General features: G+C 40.0%; 1 protein-coding gene across 2 annotated transcripts in view; it reads left to right on the forward strand.

Annotated features, from left to right (window-relative positions):
• LOC126210353 (X-ray repair cross-complementing protein 5) overlaps nt 1–24,729 on the forward strand; it is a 167,742-nt gene extending 143,013 nt beyond the window's left edge. For both annotated transcript variants that reach the window (XM_049939567.1, XM_049939568.1), the window contains 2 exons: nt 9,551–9,687; nt 24,544–24,729. In XM_049939567.1, the coding sequence (XP_049795524.1) occupies nt 9,551–9,687; nt 24,544–24,558 (152 nt within the window). In that variant the 3' untranslated portion in view covers nt 24,559–24,729. The remainder of the gene's footprint in view (nt 1–9,550; nt 9,688–24,543) is intronic.
• The last annotated feature ends 1,117 nt before the right edge of the window (nt 24,730–25,846 follow it).

The following is a 25,846-nucleotide window of genomic DNA, read 5'->3' on the forward strand; positions in this document are numbered from 1 at the left end:
TGCGATCGATGCCCTTCCTCGCCCTACATCTGTTAAGGAGCTGCAGGCCTTCTTGGGGAAAATAGCATACTATCACAAGTTTTTACTGTCTGCGGCTTTGGTGGCTCAGCCGTTGCATCGCCTGTTGCATAAAAACGTGCCTTTTCACTGGTCCGCGTTATGCGATGCGGCTTTCCAGAAATTGAAGACTATGCTGAAACAGGCCCCATGCCTGGCTACTTATCGACCTGGCCAACATGTTGTTCTTGCCACAGACGCCTCTCAGTACGGGGTCGGTGCAGTCCTTGCGCACCGTTTTTCTGACGGTTCGGAACAACCCATTGCTTATGCCTCCAAAACGCTCACGGATGCCCAACAAAAGTATTCTCAAATTGAAAAAGAAGCTTTGGTCATTATTTATGCTCTTCATAAGTTTGGTGTTTTTCTCTATGGCTCAAAATTTCATCTTGTTACGGATCACAAACCACTTCATTGTCCGTTGCACGTCGCCTACCACCGCGGCAACCACCAGTGCTCTCACCCTCATTTTTTCTTTGGAAGGCCTCCCCTCTACTCTTGTTACTGATAATGGTCCGCAATTTGCCTCTTCTGAATTTGTGGATTTTTGTGCTCGTCACGGCGTTATGCATGTCACAGCCCCACCGTTCCATCCACAATCCAACGGTGAGGCTGAACGACTGGTCCGCACATTTAAGGCTCAGATGCGGAAACTTCTGACTTCTTCTGCTGCTGATGATGTGCTTGTCCAGTTTCTGGCATCTTACCGTTTCACCCCCATGGGCGACCACAGCCCGGCTGAGCTCTTACATGGCCGACAGCCCCGCACGCTACTTCATCTTCTGCGGCCTCCCACCTCACGGCCGCGGGTGCCTTCCCGTGGCCGGTTCACCGCCGACGACCTCGTCTGGGTACGGGGATATGGCAGGCGGCCAAAATGGAGCCCGGGCCGTATCTTAAGACACCGTGGCAGACGCCTGTATGAAATCCAGACGGACACGGGTGTTGCTGTGCATCATTCGGACCAGCTTCGGCCTTGTGTGCCAGCAACACCTGTTCCGAATGCCGCTACACCACTTTTGGCCCTTCCTGACGCGAGGGATCTTGGCATCTCTCAATACTCACAACGCAGCCCTCTCACCGTCATCACGATGTCAGCACAAGAACGGACGCCACCAGGAGACGTGCCCATGCAGGAACTGGATGACCGTCCTCTGTCAGAGCAAATGTACCCGCCTCCTCCTCCAATGGATGCCGACACATCGCCCATGTCTCCTGTCATATCAACTGGACTTGCCGTAACGGGCAGATTGGTGCAGGGGGCCCCAGCAGATTCGACCCCTACGTCTCCTGTCATCTCGACCCGTTATCATCGGGGACACTTCCGTCCATATGGGAAGCCTCCTCCTTGAGACTTTACGGTGAGTGAAACAACGTCTATGGACGTTAGCCATCTCCAGGACACCTCCATCAAGACCAGTGCAACAATTTCAAAGGGGGGAAAAGTGTTGTGACTCGCCGATCATTCAAAGCACCGCCGCGCAATTACGCGCGTCCTCTACGTGCGGCGCTGTCTGCCAGCCGTGCAGCAGCTGCGCCACCTAAGCGACCAGCCGAGCAGCGGTCGCTAGACTGGGACTCGGTGCTCATTCGAATGCTAACGTGTACACATGTCTTGCTCGTCAACTTACTCTGTGACTTATATGTGTTGTGTCGTTCTGAAATATATTTGTTAAACTTGACGTTATAACACTGATCTTGTTAAGATTATTTAGGTATATTACAAACTGGCTCTTGTGAATTCCAGCTATACAGAACTAAGACAACATTGACAAATCACTTTCTGTTTTCAGTAGTGGGTACATAATTTTGAAATACAGTATGAGTAGACATATTTATGTGCATACACTGCCAGAAAGGAAAAGTAGTAGACCTGGAAAGACGGTGTTGATTTTAATCCAGTTACGGCATGTGCCACCTGGGGTATAGTAGATGTACTGATAACAGTTTCAACATTGTCTGCCCACAGACGGTGTAGTGACATTGCTACCACAGTGTTATCTGTGTCTACCCTTTAATAGAGTACGCTCATAGCAGAATGCTCAGCTGGGTGCAAACATGTGAAGCAAGCAGGTAACAATGCCACGGAGGTGCACTCGTGCTTCCTACAGCCAATTGAACGAGTTTGAAGAGGTCAAACTGTGCCCATCTCAGTGGTGGGATGGTCCTTTCAGAGAATTTCGATGAGCTGTCAGTTGTGCAATGTTGCTGGTCTCAGTGGTCATGTGAAGATTCTCACACACACAGACGAGGTTCTGGATGTCTGTGCAGCGCAAGCACCTGCCGGGATCATTGTATTGTAAGGGCAGTAGTGGCAAATCTAACAGCTACCACAGCACGTATAAGAGGGCTTGTGAGCCCAGACATGTCAACAGGAACTGTTGCAAACCAGTTACTAGCAGGGGGACTATGGGCACACACACCTCTTGTCCGTCTTCCACTCGTGCCTCAGCGTCGACATCCGTAGCTCGATTGGTGCTATCTGAGGTTCACTCGGAAGGTGGAACGGCTTGCCGTGGTCTCCAGTGATGATGCAGGTGATAGTTGTTTATGCGTATGACATAGACCTGATGTGGACTCGCATGTGGAGTGCATTTGTCCGTGACAAACTGTACCCGGCCCAAGTCTCGGGGTCGGGGATGCGATAAGCTACAATTCTCGTTCATCTTCGGTGTTTCTGGAGGGGACACTAACCAGCACTTGTTACACGCAGAAAGTTGTTAGACCCATTCTTTTGCTATTCTTGCAACAGGAAGGTGCAGTGTTGTTCCGACAGGATAATGCTCGCCCACACGCCGCTCGTGAACTCTAGGAGTGTTTATGATAAGTATGTCATTTAGCTGGTGTCCAAGTTTGTTGTTTCTGGAGAAAGGTATTTTTGTATTGGTGTCTCTTTAGAAGTTAGCAATTTTTTGTGATGTTGTGCCTATTTAGGGAATGCTTGTAAAGATTTCTGTTGTGTCAGTTGTTTTTCCTGTAGTGCTTCTATTACTGATGTTGGCCTGTATTTTGTTGGAAAGTTTGTTAACTGATTTTACTGAATACTGATTATTTATTGCTGTTATGTTGATGGTATCTATTTTTTGTGTTAGTGATGTGGATTTTAAGAATTGTGTGTGCCCTGTTCATCATGGATCTAAATGCAGCAGACGTGTATGTTTGGATGGTGTGATGATTCATGTATTGTGATATCAGCATAGGATGGCTTCCTGTAAATGTAAAAACTATGTTCTTGTTATTCGTCAATGATTGTGAAGTCTATGGAGTTTATGGATTGGTTTCTTTTGTGTTCTGTAGTGAACTTTGTTTTATTATGAAGTGAACTGAATAATGCAAGAAGTTCATCTTTTGTGCCATCAGTTAGGAGTATAGTGTCATCCACATATCTCCTGTAATAAACAATTTTTTCAGCAAGTTTATTTTTCCCCTCAAAAAAAAATTATTTTCTAAGTGGTTGTTGAATATGTCAACAAGGGAGTTTGACATTTTGTTACCCTTAACTAAGCCTTCTTTATGTTGGTAGATTTTATCATTAAATGAGAAGTATTTGTGGGATGGTACAAGTTCAGATAGATTGACCAACTCTGAAATCCCAGTATGTTTAGTTTTTTTGTGTTTGATAAGGTTTTATTCTAATAATTTCAGTTGTCTGTTTCGTAGGTACTTTTGTGAGTAGGTTAACAGTGTCGAAGAAGGCAAATCTAGCTTCTCTCGAGATTTTTATATCTGTGATGAGGGCTGTTAACACTTGGGTATTTTTGAATTGAAAATGTGGTTTCAAAACTATAAAATTCCTCGAGGGTATTATTTAGTAGTTGGGAAAGTTTGTACAGTTTTCTGGTATATTCTTGGAGTTAACTATCTGTTAAACTGCCGAGTTAGGGTTGTAGATTTTTTGTTGTGTCCAGAATTTGAGGTCGGTGGGGTGTGTTAATCTTCAACTTTTTATTTGTTTGTTTATAGGAGGAACTTGAATGCTAAGAAGACCATAGGCTACTGTAGAAAGTTGTATCTTTTTGAGTACTATTAGCATTTTTCAATGTGGTATATGAGGTACTGAGAGCACAAGTAGACTAACCCCGGGGAAGTCAGTATGGAGGAAACAGGCCTAATAATAATGGCTCACAAAGAATGTTTTTCTGTGATGCATTGCAGCCTTTTAACATACATATGATGTAACTGGGGTTTTATTGAACAATATTCTGACATAGATACATTACACATGTTAATTATATAGTAGAATATTAGCAGTTTTGTTGTGGCTTAGTCCACTTTTGCTCTGACTAGTTGAACATTCTCAATGACAGGTCCGTTAGTATGCTGATTATTCATGCTGTTCATTGCACAAAGTCCATCATAGAGTGCATGTGACAATAGTATACATTATTATTATACACTGTATGGATTACATGTAATATTTTACATTGGTTTCTATAATTTTAAGCACCTTGTTGCATTTCAAAATCATCCACAGGGAATGTTTTTACAGCAATTGAAGACACTTTTAAATTTTTGTAGAAATCATGATGAAGAGGGAGTACATACAGAAGCAAACTGAACAGATCCTTCTTTTTTGCCTCTGTAATTGTGTGTCCATTAGAATAAAGCAGTTCAAGATTGCTGATGCATGTGGATGTTCGTTTGGCAACATCAATTTCCTGAAATGGCTCTTGGCTTTGGTTCGAGTATCTATACCATATTTTGAATCTGTTGGTTGCTGCAGCCACTGTATGTTCAACTATTGTACTTTACTATCGCCAGAAGACATTTTTCGATTCTTGATATTTCTTTCGGGTTGTTTTGTTGAAAAGAAACATTCCACATTCATATTGATTTCCTTGAACAAATTTCTTTTTTTGGCTCTCACTACCACATCATCCCAGTGTTCAGGAAGGTAAATATTAGGAAAATACATTTTTCATTTCTGAACCAAGCCAAAATCTCGTTCACAGGGCAGGTATGATTGTCCGCTAACTAAAAATTTATGGTCTATTTCCTTCACAGAAAACTCTGAGCTGCTTAAAATGTATTGGCACAGTACAACAACTTTTATGTTTCTATTCTGGCCTCCACACTGAACAGAGTACATATTTAGTGTGGTACAGTCAATGCCCACACCGTGGCGCCTGCAGCTGCGTGGCCGCGGTCTTTACGTCATACAGCCAACGGCCGGCACGCCCTGCTTATGTGCAGCTCTGCACAGCTGTACAGCGTAGGCGCGGGCCTCACACACCTTGTGCCTCCGCACTGTCATGGCAACCTCGACCAGCATCCTCCTAAGACATAGTTACATGAGGCCGCGCCGCCAATCGTAACAGGACACGACAAGCAGACTCGGTTACGGCGGGCATATTCCTCCGCCACTCGCCCTATATAGCCGCATACGCCGCCACGCCTGGCAGTCTCGTGTTGGGCTACCTACTTGCTACATTGACGTCTCACCCAGAAACGACGCTACACTGTGCTACGACTGTTTACCATACCGGACTTGGACTCTGCAGCCCAGTTGCTGCTCTTGATCAAGCACCAAGTTGTGTTAGTATTGTGGAACTTTTGGCAATAAACAGAATTTGGAACTCACGCCAATCGTTATTTGTTGCTTCTCCAATTACAGATACAACATTTAGTTTTTCAGTCCTGACAAAATTGCGTATGAAATACAGCAAACAAAAACCAATTTCATGTGGTCCTCTTGATGCAATGAATTCATTCAACAGAAACATGTATGCATCATCACTGTGCATATTGTGGATGCCAAAGCAATATGTTCACAACTGACATTTGTAATAGCAGCTCCAGTTGAGATGACCGGTGTAGGCAAAGTTTTCATCAAATCGAATGTTATCACTGTAACGTTACTATCTTATCTGCGAAGCAGAGTATCTCTCTGTAAACCTCCCCGTGCATACTCTTCTTTTTGCAGATGGAATTCACGTTCTGCAATTAACTCCGTTCTCTCCTTATCATTATTGGCAGCTGTCATTTTTACCTGCAAAACATTGCATGTTTGACAAGAGTCTGACACTGGTGGATGAAATGACAAATTTCAGTTTTCGTAAAAAATTTTGCAAAAAATAAAATGAGAAACGGGTATTTGCTCCTCTGCACAGTACAGTGAACACATGATTGTTAAATTTAAATCTGGTCCCAAATACTTTCTAGTGTTATTGTTATGGTACATATAATGACTTTCATAAGTCGGAAATTTTCCTATGAAACATTTTACTACGTCAACTTTGTGGGGAGATGTTTTATTACCGGGTTCACCTTTACCTCTACCATCACGCAGAGGGGTTGCTTTCCCCCCTTTACTCTAGAGTACCCTATCGATTCTTCCAGCAGATACAGCTAAAGTACTCTGAAAGAATCTTTTGCACGCCCTAGTTTTAGACCCATTTGAATTGAGCAAGTAATACAATTTTGTCTTCTCCCTGCATGAATGTTGCTGACTTACTTAAGACCGTACTTTATCAACAACTTTAATCACGGTAAACAGGAAAGCTGACAGCAGATCATGGCTGCCTAAATTATAAAATTCATTGACCACTTGTTCCTGCCGTTCTTTGTTGATGTTTTTGTGGCACTCGTACTGGCACGAACATGCGCTGATTGTCCGCAATTCCTTTCGAGGTACAAGGTTACCCTTATGGTTGGCATACTCTTGACCTAAAGTTCTCCGTTCCTTCCTCACATTACGAAACAATTTATCTTCGTTTCTAAGGTGCTTCTTTCCTCGGCTCTGTATCATGGCATCGTCGTTTGTCTCTGGCACATCCTCTGGAAAAGTTGTTGCTGCAGCCATGCTCGCTCTCGTTTCTCCTGGCACTTCGCCGGCGTCACATGCAGTGACGGTGGACGGACAGCACAGAGCAAAAAAGGACTATGACGCAAGTCCACTCCTGCTCTCAGTGGTATCTATCGGCAGTTGAGTGCAGCAGCAATGTGTACATTGCTGACTGAGACAAACCTTCAGATAAATGAACAGATCAAAAGGCACTGCATAATAATCGTATACTGTTATCACATCATGTCAGTACCTCAAATCTACAAAAAGTGTGGGTTAGTCCGCTTGTGCTCTCAATGCCTCATATGCGAGTAGGATGCAGACAACACTGGCGCAGTGGTCGATGACTCTTAGTGCTTATATTTTATACATTATTCTGTGACAGTGCAAATACGATGTTATTAAGAACGTGGTTTATGGTATTGAGTTGTTACACCACTTGGCATGGCTGTAGAGTTTTTGTGTAGATTCAACGATAAAACAAGACAGTATGCCTGAGAACCATGTTTTGAACTGTTACGATAGCCTCATAAATGAAGTCTGATTTAATGCATAGTTCTATGAGGGTTTGAGTTGCAAAAGTTACTCAAATCCAACAAACCTTAGAGCAGTCTCAGATCTGCTGGAACTTGGATGCAGAATGTCAGGCAGCCTTAAGAGTTACGGAGGCAGAAGGACAGTCACAAGTGCACTGCATTTTGGAAGCTGAGTGTCACCCATCTCTTACAGCTTCCGGGGTGCTTGAAAACTCATGATGAGGGCATCATTTTAAAGATTGTACAGCAAGCAGAGAGACATACCTGTACATGTGGAACATGGGGGGGGGGGGGAGGCTTTTAGTGAGGCTGCATTTGATTATGATCTATTAGTTGATTATGTTAATCATAAATTAGTCATTTTAAGGGTTTGGGTGGAAAACTGTAGACACTGTAATGCATTGAAATGGAAGGGAGAAACGGTTGGTATCTGTTTTTGGTCTCGGAGCAGTCTCACTTCCAATACTAGGTGAGCAAGAGGAACTCGTAAAAACTCTACTGCTTTACGAATGCAATGAATCGAGGCATCTTTTAAATATAATTAAAAATATAATTCATGCTCTCAGATTCATCATACAGCAAAATAATACAAACACTTTCATTATATAACCACATACTGACACAGCATACGTATTTTATTCTTATGTCTCTACAGCACTGTATTGACAGACACTTAGAAATTACTGTCTTATTTTCTCACCATCGCCCATCACAATGAAACTACTGAACTGGAAGAAAGTAGACACTGGAACAGGAACAACATTCTCAAATAATGAAATCAGTGTGGGCCAAAGGAAACTACAGATGAAAACAAAGAAGCAGAAACATTGTTGGTCTATCATATCCTCCAGAAAAATGATTCAACATTTACTTACATCGCCTGTGTTTTAAGACATACTGTACTATGCAATTGCAAATACATTTCTTCTCCTTCATACAGCTGTAGATTTGTAGCAGTGTCTGTTCCTTCAGATATGCATGCATGTCTGAAGAACATTGCGTAGTACACGTAAAACACAGACACTGCAAAATAGTTTTGCATGCCTAGATAGACTGCGACAATAATGAATAAATCTCTACCTCTGAAGGAATCACTGCAACTGTGCAAATGTGGGATGCAGACAAACGGTGACATATAGAGGTTTGAGCAAGTCTGGGAGGCACGCTTGGATGGCCGAAGTGGTTAAGGCGACTGCTTGCGTAAACCAGGAAATCTGGGTTTGAGAACCAGTCCAGCAAAAATTTTCACATGTCACTAATAAATTGTGCACCTGAAGTATAATAGTATTTGAAATTCCAAATATATTTCTTGTGATTCAATATTCGTTGATCAACATGCCAATTTGATAATAAATATTGAAGTCAAATAAAAGCAAAGAAAAAGTGTTGCCACTAGCAAGATCAAATCAGACCAGGCTTCACGATTAGAAAATACAACGCTTCGTCATACAGACAGTGTTGGTAAAAGATCTGAAATTTTTTATGCAGTGAGACTTAACAGTACTCTGCAATCTTCAAAGTCAAAATTTTCTGATCCTTTTTGACAGGTGTGTCAAAGTCCTTTAGGAAACTGATGTGCAGGCATTTATCATCAAATTCTATGAGCACGAAGTACGCCAGTCATCAGTGATAACTCCTCAGCAGAATATACTGAAGTGTCTGCCATGTCCATAGTAATCTGTCTGTTGATGTCAGTTTTGTTTTAATGTCGACTGACAGATGGCAGCACTCATAAGTAACACTGACTTGTGTCAGCGACAACATCTGTCTTCAAATGTAGCTACCTATTGTACCAGTGCCATAGAGTGGAACACCCACATGTGTGATCAGTTTCTTCATCTTTTCCTCTACTCCTCCTCATGCAAGATGGTCCCTCTAAGCCTGGTTTTTATGAGGGGCATATCACCCTGCAGCCCCCACCCCCCTCCCAGTTTTCAAGCAATTCCTCTTCCTGACCCTGAACCTACAGTTCCGGAAGCTAGAAGTACTGTGATCTATTTTTATCCATTCCTGCCTGCAGTTCAGGCAATTGTACCTCCAAGAGGTAAAGTTTCTGTGGCTCTATGAATTTGGTAATTCTCTGAACTGAATTTTCCATGTTATATAATTAAATTAAATTTATGTTGAGATGCAGCAGTGTTCCCAGTAACTACAGACTTAATGTTTTCCACAGCAAAACTTGGTCTCATATCATCCTCCGAGTCCGTGAGAAGTTCTGTGAGTGAAAAAGAAGCGAATGACTTTTTCAGTGCAGATGTTAGAGAGTCCATAAAGAGTGAAGATGATTGCTTTGAAGATGAAGATGATTTAGTAAGTACTACCTGTACTATAGAATTTTCAAAACGTTGTTACTGGTTCATGCAGAGCCTACAGCAGTGTTTATGTTTGCATAATATTCATGTAGTTCTGCATCAGTGGACCTCCACAAAACTGCTTCGAATGAATGAAGTGGAGCAGGGCTAATTTGACTATTAAGTGTAGGTCAGACAGAACTCATACAGTTTTGTTTATTGGCTGTACTGTTTCAACTTTTCAGACATTATCAGTAGCCCTATAGAACTAGAAACAGTGTACAATGACATCTTGTCAGCATAACATTAACAAATTAAAAAACTTTTAACTAAACACCATAGATTATAGTGTCATTTTTATTTATGTAGTGTAGTTAGCTGTTTGTTTAATTTGTTAACTTAATGTAATTTAATTGGGCTGTTAATAAAAAAAGTGAAATGTCAAAACCAGTTTAGACAATGTATAAATTTGTGTAAGCACTTACTGTCCTAGGCTTAATAGTCAGAGTTACTGAGCTCACAAAATGTGTGACAAATACGAACAGATTAAATCCTAATCCTCCTCCCTTGAACACTGATTTATCGATACACTCCAAGACACAAACAAATGACACACCATGGAGGATTTATTCAAATGGGATGGAAATCAGTAGATGTGATGTACATGTACAGACAAAACAAATTATTACAGTTTCAGAAAAATTGGATGATTTATTCAAGAGAAAGAGTGTCACAAAGTTACCATGTCAACAATGAGCAGTTATTCAGCATGACATTATTTGATAGAATTCTTAGATGTCCTTCTGACTGATATCGTACCAAATTCTGTCCGACTGACTCGTTAGATCATCAAAATCCCGAGCTGGTTGAAGGACCCTATCCGTAATGCTCAAAGTGTTCTCAGTCAGGGAGAGATAAGGCAAAGTTGCTGGTCAAGGTAGCGTTTGGTAAGACTCACATCAGTTTTCTGGAGATTATTCTGAAAATGAGCTGCACCTTTTGGTCATTTGTACCTCCCAATTCTTGGAACTGAATCTCCCAATATTTTATTTTTGAAAGTTGCCAGGAATGCTGTCATCATTTAACCAAAGGCCTCACATACATAATCAGTTTGTCAAATTTTAGTATGTCTGCCAAATATTTGTCTGTGTAAAGTACTGCTTCACATGTTTATCAAACATAACAATTGTTTGATTGATTGATGGAAAATTTGACAAGATGATGGATGTTGTGTGTGTTGATATTTCAGTGCACATCTGAAGGGAAAAATAGTTTTATTACAATTTACCACAACGTATTGTTAGTTTCCACAACTATGGAAACTAGGATCAAGGATAAAAACAAAATAGCACTGGAAATTACCAAAATGGTTGCAATGTTGTATCTTTCTTGCTGGAAAAAAAAAATTAATACACCTGGAAAGAAAGTATTGATTTTGATCTGATGATGGCATATGCAACCTGAGAGATAGTAAATGTACTGATAATGGTTTCATTGTCATCCACCAACAGGCAGCTTAAAGGAATAGCTACCAGAATGGCATCTGTGCCTACCCTGTAATAGCGAATGCTCACAGCCAGAAGGCTCAGTGTGGTGGAAATGTGTGAAACAAGAAGACAACCGTGCCACGGCGATGCACTCGTGCTTTTTACAACCACCTGAGCAAGTTTGAAAGGGGTCAAATTGTGCCCTATTTAGTGGCGGGATGGCCCTTTTGGAGGATTGCCACACAAGTAGGATGTGCTTTGTCAGCTGTGAAACTATGTCGGTAGCAGTGGTCACGTGAACATTCTCATATCTGTAGACGAGGTTGTGGAAGTCCACACAGCACAAATGCCCGCCACGATTGTCGTATTGTAAGAACGGCAGTAGCAGACCGTACAGCTGCCACAGTAACAGATAAGAGGGCTTTTGAACCCAGACGTGTCAACTTGAACTGTTATGAACCAGTTATGGGCAGTGGGACTGCAGGCACGCACACCCCTAACTCATCTTCCACTCGTGCCACAGCATCAGTGTGTACGGCTTGAATGGTGTCGTCAAAGAATCACTTGGAAGATGGAATGGTGCACTGTGGTCTTCAATGATGAAAGTAGATTCAGCATGCACTGAAGTGACAGTTGTTTACACATACGATGTAAACCCTGTCTCATATATTGCAGTCATCCGTGACACACTGCACCACGCCAGGGCTTATGGTCTGGGTTGTGATAAGCTACAACTCTTGTTCACCGTTGGTGATGCTGAAGGGCATGCTAACTAGTGCTCGGTACGTGCAGAATGTTGCTAGACTCGTTGTTTTGCCATTCTTGCTATAGGAAATTGATGCGTTATTCCAAGAGAGTAATGCTTGCCCATACACCGCCTGTGAAACTCAGTGTGCTCTGCAAGATGTGCAGCAACTACCCTGGCCAGCACAACTTGTCTCCAGTCAAGCACGTGTGGGATACGATGGAATGAGAAGTGACTTGTGCGGCACGTCAGTCAACAACTCTTATAGATCTACATGGAAAGGTCGAGCAGGGATGGCGTAATGAATCCCTTATCATTTAGCTACAATATAGCAGGTCAGCAACTAGAAGCAGTTAATTCCATAAATTATCTGGGTGTACGCATTAGGAGTGATTTAAAATGGAATTATCATATAAAGTTGATCGTCGGTAAAACAGATGCCAGACTGAGATTCATTGGAAGAATCCGAAGGAAATGCAATCCGAAAACAATGGAAGTAGGTTACAGTATGCTTGTTCGCCCACTGCTTGAATACTGCTCACCAGTGTGGGATCCGTACCAGATAGGGTTGATACAAGAGATACAGAAGATCCAACGGAGAGCAGCGTGCTTCATTACAGGATCATTTAGTAATCGCGAAAGCATTACGGAGATGATAGATAAACTCCGGTGGAAGACTCTGCAGGAGAGACACTCAGTACTCGGTACGGGCTTTTGTTGAAGTTTCGAGAACATACCTTCACCGAGGAGTCGAGCAGTATATTGCTCCCTCCTACGTATATCTCGCGAAGAGACCGTGAGGATAAAATCAGAGAGATTGGAGCCCACACAGAGGCATACCGACAATCCTTTCCACGAACAATACGAGACTGGAATAGAAGGGAGAACCGATAGAGGTACTCAAGGTACCCTCCAACACACACCGTCAGGTGGCTTGCGGAGTATGGATGTAGATGTAGATGTAGAATCCCAGGACAGTGTTCACAGTCTGTACGATCGACTGGATGCCAGAGTCAGTGCCGACATTGCCACCCATGGAGGCTACACGTGTACTAGTGTTGCTGTTTCATCATGGGTCGGTACCTGGTACCTCGGAACCTCTTGTGCTATTGATCTGTAAATGTAATCATTTCATGTACTCCATATGCACTGTTAGAACAATAAATCTTGAGTGAATAGCAAATATCTAAAAGGGTGTACTTTTTTTTTCTTTTTTTCTTTTTTTATTACACTGTATTACGCAGGAATTGATTGAGAAGAAACTCAATATTCTATACATAAAATAGAAGCGGGAGTACAATGAAATTAAAAAAAAAAAAAAGGTCCTCCGGTTCTTCCACGGACAGTCATGCTGTAGTATTTTAAAGAACTGACACTAGAGGGGCAAGTAGAAGAGAATAAATTTTCACATACTAGTGTCTTCTTTCTCAGTGTGAGGGCAAAGTAACTCTAAAAATGTTATTAAAAGTTTCAGAAAATTGATATAATCATAAAGTTCTGAGAGTAACATTTTCTTTAACAGGTTTTCATATGTATATTTCTCTCATCTTAAACCATTTCCTTGCATCTTAAACCATTTCCTTGACCAGTATTTTGTTTTCTTCTTCTTCTTCTTCTTCTTCTTCTTCTTCTTCTTTTTTCAGGTCAGTGCCAGGGTCAATGTTAGAAATGCTATACCTGCATTTGTAGCAATACGCACTAGTGTCAAAATGCAGCGTACACAAAAAGTGTCAGCTTCATAAGTGATGTTAAGTTGGCAAACCTTTTTGGTACATGTACAGGCTTGTTTGGCAGATTTGTGGCTAGAAAACAGTGAATTTGATAAGCGAGTTTGCTCTTCTTCAAGACTTTAACAAATTAGTGAAAATGTTATATTTTATTAAAACTATATAAATGTTCAAAATGTTAATAGAATTTAACTGCTAATATAAAAAGTTAGCAGCATTCATAAGAACAAATCTAAACCCTGAACAAATCAAACTAAAAGAAAAATTATTAATACCAAAATAATATCAAATCATACTCAAATCAGCATACGACTAAATAAAACTTTTCAGTGTCCATTCAAAGAAAGTTGATGCAGCCATTGGGTTCTGAGAGTGATATTTCCTTTAGCAGAACTTCATAAGTAAATCTCTCTCTCATTTTAAGCCATTCACTGAACCAGTGTCTTATTTTCTTCTTCTTCTTCTTCTTCTTCTTCTTCTTCTTTTTCTTTTGTAAACACAATGCTAAAGTCAATACCAGAAATGGTTTGTCTGCATTTGTGGCCATTCTCATTACTGGCAAAATACTCATGCCATGAAAAGCATCTGCTGCAGAGTGAGGTTAAACTAACAACCTTTCTTTGTAAATATACAGGCTTGTTTGACAAATCCACAGCTAGAGAAGGGTGAATTTGACAAACAAGTTTACTTGTTTATGGGAACGTTAAGGGAGGGAAGTCAGGTTTGTCATGTGTCTTTATCGTATTTTAACTCTTTGTTTATTGTATTTTCTGGTTTGTAAATTTGGGACCAACCCAGCATTTACCTAAACAAATGTGTAAAACTGCTTAAAAAACACATCTGGGCTATCCAGTGTAACATACATATGATTGCTAATCTGTCACATTCTAAACTGTCCTGCAATATAGATTCGTGTTTGTCTTTTGTCAGTAGGTGTAAAATTGGGTACACTAAAGTAGAAGTGTTTTACATTGCCTGTAGTTCTCTTCCGCTTATCGGAAGTATGTAGCCCTCTGGCTTTTGAAATAATGTAGACAACACAGTTTTCTGTTATACTTTTCCTATATTAACCAAAAGGGACTTTACATCAGTAATTACAGGCTGCATGTAGCAAAAACTCAATTAAAACTGAGAGCACATGGCACACCACATCACTTCAAGGAAGTGACAATAATTGGTTAAATAGCTTTGCATAGTTGAAAATGTAATTTTGATAAAGCTACAGTTCAATTTTAAAGATATTCAAAATCTACATATGGCCTAAATTTCAGTGAATTGTGAAGTATGTTTTGTAGTAATAATATTAGGGAATGTATTAAAAGTTCTGCAAAAAATTAAACTGACTTACTCCATAGCAGTGTTTTTAATTAATACTTAACCTACTTCCAGACTCCAAAAGGGAGTTGGCTGCTAACATATTTTTGATATCTATGTAAATTGTGTTCAGCTGTATACATCAATTTTGGAATAGAAAGATGTTAAAATCTACTTTTAGAATTATAGATGTCACCAATAGCATGAATATTTTATAATACTAATTTACATAATGATGCATAGGTGACTGAGAATTACATAAATGTGATTTAGACATAAAATTGAAATTCAAACGATGGGAAGCACACAGATATACAAAATTAGTTGGTGCACACAGTGTGCAAGCAAATTATGTGACTGTGGTATTGCCTGCGCTGCTTGAAAGGGCTTGTTGACACCTGTGCCACATTACAGTGTGGAATCGATCTGCAGCAAGCTGTGAGTTAAACAGTATGAGTAGCTTATAAATACTTCATTTTTAACAAATAAAAATTTAATTTATAAACTGTGCTGGCCAGTGCTTAGTTCTGCTGGGGTACATACATCTGTATATATTACAAAAATGTGTGTATGCATTTATGATGGCCCACATATCTTCCTAAACCACTAGCTTATTTTTAACCAAACTTGGTAGACATATAATTTGCTATCTGGAAACAAGCACTGTGTAAGAAGGAACCACCTATTGTCTTAAGGGTTGTTGGTTGGGGGGGGGGGGGGGCAAGATAAAAGCATAACTCAGGAATGTCTGAAGCAGTTTCACCAACTCTTGCATATACGTGACTCATTATTTGTATAAAAAATGCTGTTTGGATAATATACCTGTAACCACCACCCCTATGGGTGGGTGTGAGTATGAGAACCCATTCGACGTAAAAGTATTAGGTAATGACCAATATTGGTATTGCATTCATAGTGGCATGTTGGCGACCGTCCTGATGATGTTTCACCTCTGGGGGAGCAGGGGTGGCAAAGACAGTGACACATCAGCCCACCTCTGTAATGCCCAAAGCAGTTTCAACCAAACTTGGCATACGTATCCCTTGATGCTTGGGAGGGGGGGGGGGGGGGGGGACAACAATTATTGTGACTCACATAGCACCCCTACATGTGATGGTAGGGATGAAAATGGTTGACATAAAAACATAACTCAGGGACGTTCGGAGATGTCTCCAACAAATTTGGAGTATATGTAACTCATTTTTTACATAAAAGTGCTCTATCTGTTGTCGTATGGTGTAAAATGGTTTAGAATCGTGTACATCTATGTGCAGTATATGTGAGATACGCATAAACAGGCAAAGCCACGGGGAAAAAAGCTGGTGCAAAATAAGTGTAAGAATGGCACCATGGACCTTGCCGTTGGTGGGGAGGCTTGCGTGCCTCAGCGATACAGATGGCCGTACCGTAGGTGCAACCACAACGGAGGGGTATCTGTTGAGAGGCCAGACAAACATCTGGTTCCTGAAGAGGGGCAGCAGCCTTTTCAGTAGTTGCAGGGGCAACAGTCTGGATGATTGACTGATCTGGCCTTGTAACATTAACCAAAACGGCCTTGCTGTACTGGTACTGCGAACGGCTGAAAGCAAGGGGAAACTACAGCCGTAATTTTTCCCGAGGACATGCAGCTTTACTGTATGATTAAATGATGATGGTGTCCTCTTGGGTAAAATATTCCGGAGGTAAAATAGTCCCCCATTCGGATCTCCGGGCGGGGACTACTCAAGAGGACGTCGTTATCAGGAGAAAGAAAACTGGCGTTCTACGGATCGGAGCGTGGAATGTCAGATCCCTTAATCGGGCAGGTAGATTAGAAAATTTAAAAAGGGAAATGGATACGTTAAAGTTAGATATAGTGGGAATTAGTGAAGTTCGGTGGCAGGAGGAACAAGACTTTTGGTCAGGTGAATACAGGGTTATAAATACAAAATCAAATAGGGGTAATGCAGGAGTAGGTTTAATAATGAATAAAAAAATAGGAGTGCGGGTTAGCTACTACAAACAGCATAGTGAATGCATTATTGTGGCCAAGATAGACACAAAGCCCATGCCTACTACAGTAGTACAAGTTTATATGCCAACTAGCTCTGCAGATGATGAAGAAATAGATGAAATGTATGACGAGATAAAAGAAATTATTCAGGTAGTGAAGGGAGGCGAAAATTTAATAGTCATGGGTGACTGGAATTCGTCGGTAGGAAAAGGGAGAGAAGGAAACATAGTAGGTGAATATGGATTGGGGGGAAGAAATGAAAGAGGAAGCCGCCTTGTAGAATTTTGCACAGAGCATGACTTAATCATAGTTAACACTTGGTTCAAGAATCATAAAAGAAGGTTGTATACCTGGAAGAATCCTGGAGATACTAAAAGGTACCAGATAGATTATATAATGGTAAGACAGAGATTTAGGAACCAGGTTTTAAATTGTAAGACATTTCCAGGGGCAGATATGGATTCTGACCACAATCTCTTGGTTATGAACTGCAGATTGAAACTGAAGAAACTGCAAAAAGGTGGGAATTTAAGGAGATGGGGCCTGGATAAACTGAAAGAACAAGAGGTTTTAGAGAGTTTCAGGGAGAGCATAAGGGAACAATTGACAGGACTGGGGGAAAGAAATTCAGTAGAAGAAGAATGGGTAGCTCTGAGGGATGAAGTGGTGAAAGCAGCAGACAATCAAGTGGGTAAAAAGACGAGGGCTAATAGAAATCCTTGGGTAACAGAAGAAATATTGAATTTAATTGATGAAAGGAGAAAATATAAAAATGCAGTAAATGAAGCAGGCAAAAAGGAATACAAACGTTTCAAAAATGAAATCGACAGGAAGTGCAAAATGGCTAAGCAGGGATGGCTAGAGGACAAATGTAAGGATGTAGAGGCTTGTCTCACTAGGGGTAAGATAGATACTGCCTACAGGAAAATTAAAGAGACCTTTGGAGAAAAGAGAACAACTTGTATGAATATCAAGAGCTCAGATGGCAACCCAGTTCTAAGCAAAGAAGGGAAGGCAGAAAGGTGGAAGGAGTATATAGAGGGTTTATACAAGGGCGATGTACATGAGGACAATATTATGGAAATGAAAGAGGATGTAGATGAAGACGAAATGGGAGTTAAGATACTGCGTGAAGAGTTTGACAGAGCACTGAAAGACCTGAGTCGAAACAAGGCCCCGGGAGTAGACAACATTCCATTAGAACTACTGATGGCCTTTGGAGAGCCAGTCATGACAAAACTCTACCATCTGGTGAGCAAGATGTATGAGACAGGCGAAACACCCTCAGACTATAATTCCAATCCCAAAGATAGCGGGTGTTGACAGGTGTGAAAATTACCGAACTATCAGTTTAATTAGTCATGGCAGCAAAATACTAACGCGAATTCTTTACAGACGAATGGAAAAACTGGTAGAAGCGGACCTCGGGGAAGATCAATTTGGATTCCGTAGAAATGTTGGAACACGTGAGGCAATACTAACCTTACGACTTATCTTAGAAGAAAGATTAAGAAAAGGCAAACCTACGTTTCTAGCATTTGTAGACTTAGAGAAAGCTTTTGACAATGTTAACTGGAATACTCTCTTTCAAATTCTGAAGGTGGCAGGGGTAAAATACAGGGAGCGAAAGGCTATTTACAATTTGTACAGAAACCAGGTGGCAGTTATAAGAGTCGAGGGGCATGAAAGGGAAGCAGTGGTTGGGAAAGGAGTGAGACAGGGTTGTAGCCTCTCCCCAATGTTATTCAATCTGTATATTGAGCAAGCAGTAAAGGAAACAAAAGAAAAATTCGGAGTAGGTAATAAAATTCATGGAGAAGAAGTAAAAACTTTGAGGTTCGCCGATGACATTGTAATTCTGTCAGAGACAGCAAAGGACTTGGAAGAGCAGTTGAACGGAATGGACAGTGTCTTGAAAGGAGGATATAAGATGAACATCAACAAAAGCAAAACGAGGATAATGGAATGTAGTCAAATTAAATCAGGTGATGCTGAGGGAATTACATTAGGAAATGAGACACTTAAAGTAGTAAAGGAGTTTTGCTATTTAGGGAGTAAAATAACTGATGATGGTCGAAGTAGGGAGGATATAAAATGTAGACTGGCAATGGCAAGGAAATCGTTTCTGAAGAAGAGAAATTTGTTAACGTCGAGTATAGATTTAAGTGTCAGGAAGTCGTTTCTGAAAGTATTTGTATGGAGTGTAGCCATGTATGGAAGTGAAACATGGACGATAACTAGTTTGGACAAGAAGAGAATAGAAGCTTTCGAAATGTGGTGCTACAGAAGAATGCTGAAGATAAGGTGGGTAGATCACGTAACTAATGAGGAGGTATTGAATAGGATTGGGGAGAAGAGAAGTTTGTGGCAGAACTTGACTAGAAGAAGGGATCGGTTGGTAGGACATGTTTGAGGCATCAAGGGATCACAAGTTTAGCATTGGAGGGCAGCGTGGAGGGTAAAAATCGTAGAGGGAGACCAAGAGATGAATACACTAAGCAGATTCAGAAGGATGTAGGTTGCAGTAGGTACTGGGAGATGAAGAAGCTTGCACAGGATAGAGTAGCATGGAGAGCTGCATCAAACCAGTCTCAGGACTGAAGACCACAACAACAACAACATATAGCTTTTGAAAATAAAAGTTATTTCCTTGGGGAGGAAAAAGGAATAGGACAGAGAAGGTTAAAAAGGAAGGGCCTACCTGTAGTGACACTACCTGTAGTGACAGAAAAAATACGGGAATGTTTTTCATCTGGGAAAAATCGGGGAATTTTTAAAAATTCTGGGAATATTTCATTGTTTTAGAACTGATATTCTAACAAAGAATTTTACTTTAGCCTGCTACTGCAGAATAATACTGCAGCAAAAAAGCATAAATGAGTGAATAACACCACAATAAAACTTGTGTTGCATAGAAAATGTGTCATTTACAACAACAAAACACAATGCAAACACAAGCATCTGAAGACAGCAAAATGTGTCAAAGGCTTTAGGATGAAGTCTCTGCAATTCTTCATAACTACAAACTACTTTCGATGAGTGTGATGTGACAACTATTTACATTTATAACAGCTTGTGTGAAAATATTGTCGATAGTGGCATGAAAAGCATTACTTTCGAAGTAAATTTTCTTTTACACAAGGTGAATTATGTTCAGTGTGAGAGCGTGTGATGAATTTCTTAAATCACAGATCGTTTTTCATATTTATTTTAGTTCTTTCATAGATTATGAATTATGCAGTAATGAAGGCAAAAAGTATAATTATCCTCAAAAAAAAAAAAAGTGGGAGGTGAGCTCTTGAGCAACTTCATACATAACTGGCTTTTCTGCGGAAAAGTAGAAGTGCTCGATGGAACATGTCTTCAGCCAGGTAGCCCACGAAATGTTCGATGCACAGCAGTGTAATTTATAATCGTGCTTGTCCAAAATATTCAGCTGCTGTAATTTAAGCTGTGCTCTTAAGATCCAATGTATACACACCATCAGAAAAAAACAGCAAAAAATTTTTGGTTACCAGTATTATAAGTAGTTATACTGTATGTATTATTAATTGAAACCATTATCTTTTCCCATTTCTGTGTTTGCACTACTTAACAGTGATGTTGCTATTAGGTGACTACATGACATGTCCTAGGCTGTGAATATCTGCTGTCACTGGGTGGCGAGATTATGTGACGTCAGCTATGGCTGGCTGACAAAAGTGCTTTATGCAATGTAATCTCGATTTCAGTGCTTCAGGAGCTACCATGCTGTATTTGGTGGGATTTGATTTATACTTTCATAATACGAAAATATGCGGTGTATATGTTGCCGAACATCAAAGATCTTTCCAAAATGTGTTGTTTTTTTGCTGGGTCGTCTAAAGTGCTGGGAAGTTCTGTGCCAGTGCATAAAACTTTTACCATTCAGAGGATTCATAAGTTTTAAAGCTCTGAGGGAAAGTATATTGTCACTTAACATGAATAAAATGAACTTTCACCTGTGGTTATAGTGTATTTTCATCTGGGAAAAGGTGTATTTTTATCTGAGAAAAGTGTTTTTTTAGCAGAAAATCCGTGCTCTCATTGTGAAACGCTGGATGAATGTGGCCTGGGTTATTTGCCCTCCATTTAAGCAAAAGCTAGTTTTTCCCGCATCTCAGTGTTTCTAAAGACTTCTCCTAAACTATATTTTATACAGTGATACAATTTTGTAAGTATGTGCCGAGATATACATGGTGAGTCAGGAGGAAAGGAACATGCTTTGAGGGGTGATCGCACTCGTGATGCTGACTAAAATACTTCCTGCGGACTTATGCCCTATTCCAAATGGTTTCCGAGATAGAACACATTTAATATTCATTGTTATTTGTTTTCTGTACTATCAAACATTGTCACTGTTTACAACGTACCGCAGTAGTGTAGAGCAAGTTCAGACGAGCAGTTTGATTCGGGACACTTGTTGTCTATCTAGTCGGGAAACTACCTCACATTGGCCTACAAAAAGGCTACATAAGACACAGAGCACGTGCGTCACGCGAGTTTTTCAACATTCTCACACTATCTTTGTACAAACTGTTAGTTCTAGAGAAAAAAAAATGAATAGGACCTTTTTTATAGGAAATTTAATGTAGTTTAATTTTGTACTGCGACACAATTTTGCTGGAGGGTGCGGTTTTGGAGTTATACAAGAAAAACATACAAAAGTGATATTAAATGTGTTCTATCTCGGAAAGCATTCGAAATAGGGCATACGTCCATATGAAGTGTTTTGTTCAGTATCACGAGTACTGTCACCCAATATATAGATACAGTCTGCAAAATGTGTTGCAAATAGAGTTAAAGAAGTAATAAACTGAAACGCCGTGCCTGACACACCATGTTAAACAGAATCTAGTTTTTCAAGCATCTAAACGTCTGTGGCATCATATCTCCTGAACTATATGTCCTCCAGTGATAAAATTTGTGGGTACTGTCAGCAAAATATCCTGTGAATAGTGTCAGTAGTAAAGAAGTAATAAATTACAACGTCATGACTGATGTTGACGTTTTACTGTGAGAATAGTGAAAATGTAGTAAAAGCTAAATCTTTTTCTGTTCATCATTTCGTGATGTGTGTCAGTGAGAAAAAGCCTCATAAAGGTTTGAAATTATGTTTAAAGTTTGTTAGAAGTCACTAAGCACTCTCATACTCAAAAACTGGATGAATATAGTCAGAACTGTACCTCCTAATGAGTGGATTGTGACAGCATTTTAAATTTTTAAATATGTTTAATAATTATGTGAAATATTGAAAATCAAAATTTTGTTGCCCTGGAGGCCATTAAAGAGGCAAGCAGTAACTGGGTCCATGATCCATCTACCAGGTTAGTTGGTTAGTTATGTAGATAATCCAATAAATAAGCATTATTGTAAATACAGTGTGTAGTGAGTATGAAGATTTCCTGTCATATACACCATAGCTACTGTGTGTAGTTGTCCTGTCTGATTTGTTAAACTGATTTTCAGTTAGTTTGCCTTTTACTGGCAGAATGTGACTTAACAAACAGAAATGGGCATATCCTGTCAACAAGATCTTTGAATTTACACTTCTGTTGTGTTTAGCTCGTTCACTTAGATAGTTGTTCAAATGGCTCTGAGCACTATGGGACTCAACTGCTGAGGTCATTAGTCCCCTAGAACTTAGAACTAGTTAAACCTAACTAACCTAAGGACATCACAAACATCCATGCCCGAGGCAGGATTCGAACCTGCGACCGTAGCGGTCTCGCGGTTCCAGACTGCAGCGCCTTTAACCGCACGGCCACTTCGGCCGGCACTTAGATAGTTGTCATTTTCATAAGATATGACTATTACCTTTTTCTTAATTCTACTGACTTACTTTGTGCAGCTAAAAACATTGTAACAAATTGTTCGTCACATCACATTCTTTGAAATGATCATGCTTCCCCTTGTGTGGTCACTGTTGTACAAATGTATACTGAAGTCACAAACATCGAGTGGTTCCACACTGACATTGGTGATACCGCTTGTAGTCTGCAGCTTTCGGTAGCGGCTGGATCTGACAGGAGCAACTATGGGATCCACACAGCTCAGTGACACTCATCTGCAGCCATCTGCACGGATCTGCCATGTTGCGTCCCGTGTCTCTTTCATCTCTGATGCGTGTCCTGTGTGTTATGTCTTGATGTCAGTGAAAAGATGTAGCTCAAGAGAGAAGGGTGGGAGGCACAGAGAATCAGGAATCAGATATATTATGGTGTGGTAGGAGGAAAGGAATTGGATAGGAGCAGGAAGTGAAGTACGTGTTGATCAAGGACTGGTTGAGACTAATGAGAAATATCTTTCCTTTTCACCCTGTCCAGTAAGTCTCTCCTGACCCTAGATTGTTGGCAACCTTTCCATAACCCTCCCATTTGCTCAACCTCATTAGTCCTTTTCCTTATTCTTCTTCCTTTCCCTTTGAACTTCTGCCAGGAAAAGGACCCACCTGCCACTGGTTTAGAGAGTATATTTTGTAACTATCAAAACATGTATTGTCAAACATTGATTATTTTCATTCATAAACTAGACTGTAATGTATTTGACATTTGAAGTTTGTACCTCATTGAGTCTCTTACCGCCTTACATCTCTCAAAGTGTCTGGTGAAAAACACTTTGTGAATTTACATTAAATTGCTAAGAATACAAACTCTAATTTTTGTGTTATTTGGAGATCATATTATGGATTACAGTAATCACAGAACGAATGTTTCAATGAGCCTTTTTAGCAGAGGGAAAAATAATACTTTGAGTGGTCTTCACACATGAGGATGCATTTAACATGCACATACTTAAAATTATTTATTGTTTGAAAACTATGTACTATATCAAAATCATTTTCTGTGTCTTTGTTTTGTTTTGGGAAAAAGTTACTACAAGTAGATTGTGGAAAGAAATGGCAACTGGTATGCCAAGTGTCCCAGTAATATATACTGTAAATCACAGAAACAAAGGTCTGAAAGATTATTCTTACGTCATACAAATGTTGTCATACATATCCACAGTATAAAAGATTTCTACAATGAAATAGCTTTTTACCAGTTGTGTTGCTAGCTGGAACTACATTTCATGCTTCATTTTTGTCACTTTGTGGTGCGTGCTTATCACTCAAAGAATAAAAGGATGAATAATTGACAGAACATATTTCAAAATTAGGTCCTCTATCTACAAAACCAGATAACTTGTGCCTCCAAAATTTTTGAATAACTATCAAAATTGAATACATTCAAATTAAACATCTCATGTCGAAATGCCACAGTACTTTCCAGAAGTAACACAACAGACCTTTTAGGTCTAACTATTGATTTGTTGCATGGACAGCTGTGAAATGATCTCTTAGCTGTTATTTGTAGTATCCCATTAATGAGATTTTAAAATATTTGTGCTCATGCAAGCCAAAAAAGGAGCAGGGAGGGGTGGGGGGAATGGCATCACAGTTAGATTGTGTCTGCCACCACAAGAGTGGCAGTCTTTTGAATTTTGACACTGGTCATACATTAATGACCAAAGCCATACCACTGACAACATTGTGTTATTGATGTCATGTGTTTCATAAAATCACGCTATATCTCTGCCTTTTTTGTTGCAGCTCATGGCATTGTGAAGAGTGCCTGGAGCACCATAGCCAAGATAAGAAGAAAGACAGAGAATTTTTTCTTTGTGATGAAAACAAGATAATTCTTATGTCAGTGTTACCAGTTGTTCCTAATCACCAAATGCAGCTGTATATTTTGAAGGTGTAAAACTATGCAAATAAAACTAAATATTTTTTTTTAATTTCTATTTTTCTTTCACAATTTTTTATTGGTTGTCATTTAAGGATTGTGTTCTCGAAAGCTCAACTTCAATAATGTCTTAATATTATTATTTAACAAGGTATTCTGCAAACAGCGAAAGATGTTGCATGTATGAATAGTGCAAAAGAAAAGAAAATCTCGAATGGAATGAAGCAGCTATTAAAGAGGGGGTGAGAATTTCAAGCTAAGAATGATGGTAACACGATAAATCTTAAATTAAATAGAACTATTCGTGAATGTCTTTGAGAGGATCTGAGCAGATACAACAACAGTGCGGTAAGATAAACTATTGAAAACGTAAAGAATATTAAGAAAACCAAAGAATAACTGGATCACATTTCACCAGTTAATACAGCAAATGGCATATTAACAAACAGCAAAGGGAAAATATTCCAAGATTCCCTGTATAGCACGAGAGATAAAAGAAACATAAATAGATAACAATGGAAATAATGGCATTCTGGAAGTAATGCCAGAGTAGTTGTGTAAAACCATTCAAAATCTAAACAATGATGATGACTATCCCTTGCTTTCCCATAGCTAAAAAGTAGCAACATCTGAGCTATGACACTTGTTACTAGTGCTCTTTGATGCTTTAAGCCAAGTTCATTCCAGATCGTCATCTGTCTGTCTCCACCTTGGTCCAGCCTTCACTCCTTTTAGCTATCTGTCTCTTGGCTTTTTTCCTTCCCATCATCCCATGTTTCTTTCTGGGAATCCTCTTCTCTCCTGTTTGCTTAACATACCAATTCCATCTGAGCCGTAATTTCTCTGTGCTATACTGTAATGGTTCCTTTTTCACTAATTCCCTGATCCTCTCATTCCTTAACCACTCCAATGTTATTTCTGAAGCTCATCTCAGAAATTGAATGCAGAATTGTTGGCTGTCAAATGCATGCACAAAATCCGTAATTCTTTTGTATGTAATGTATCTGTACTAGTGCTGCAATGATATTTGCAATCTGCAGAATGGTGAGGTCATGTGACTTGAGAGGCAATTTATGTTGAAGACAAAAATACAGTTCTGCACATCTGAATGCTCACTCATGAGACACATCCACTTTATGGCTGCTTACTTTTAAAACTTCAAGGGTG

Source organism: Schistocerca nitens, chromosome 10 (genome assembly GCF_023898315.1).
Source record: "Schistocerca nitens isolate TAMUIC-IGC-003100 chromosome 10, iqSchNite1.1, whole genome shotgun sequence".
NCBI classification, from domain to species: Eukaryota; Metazoa; Arthropoda; class Insecta; order Orthoptera; family Acrididae; genus Schistocerca; species Schistocerca nitens.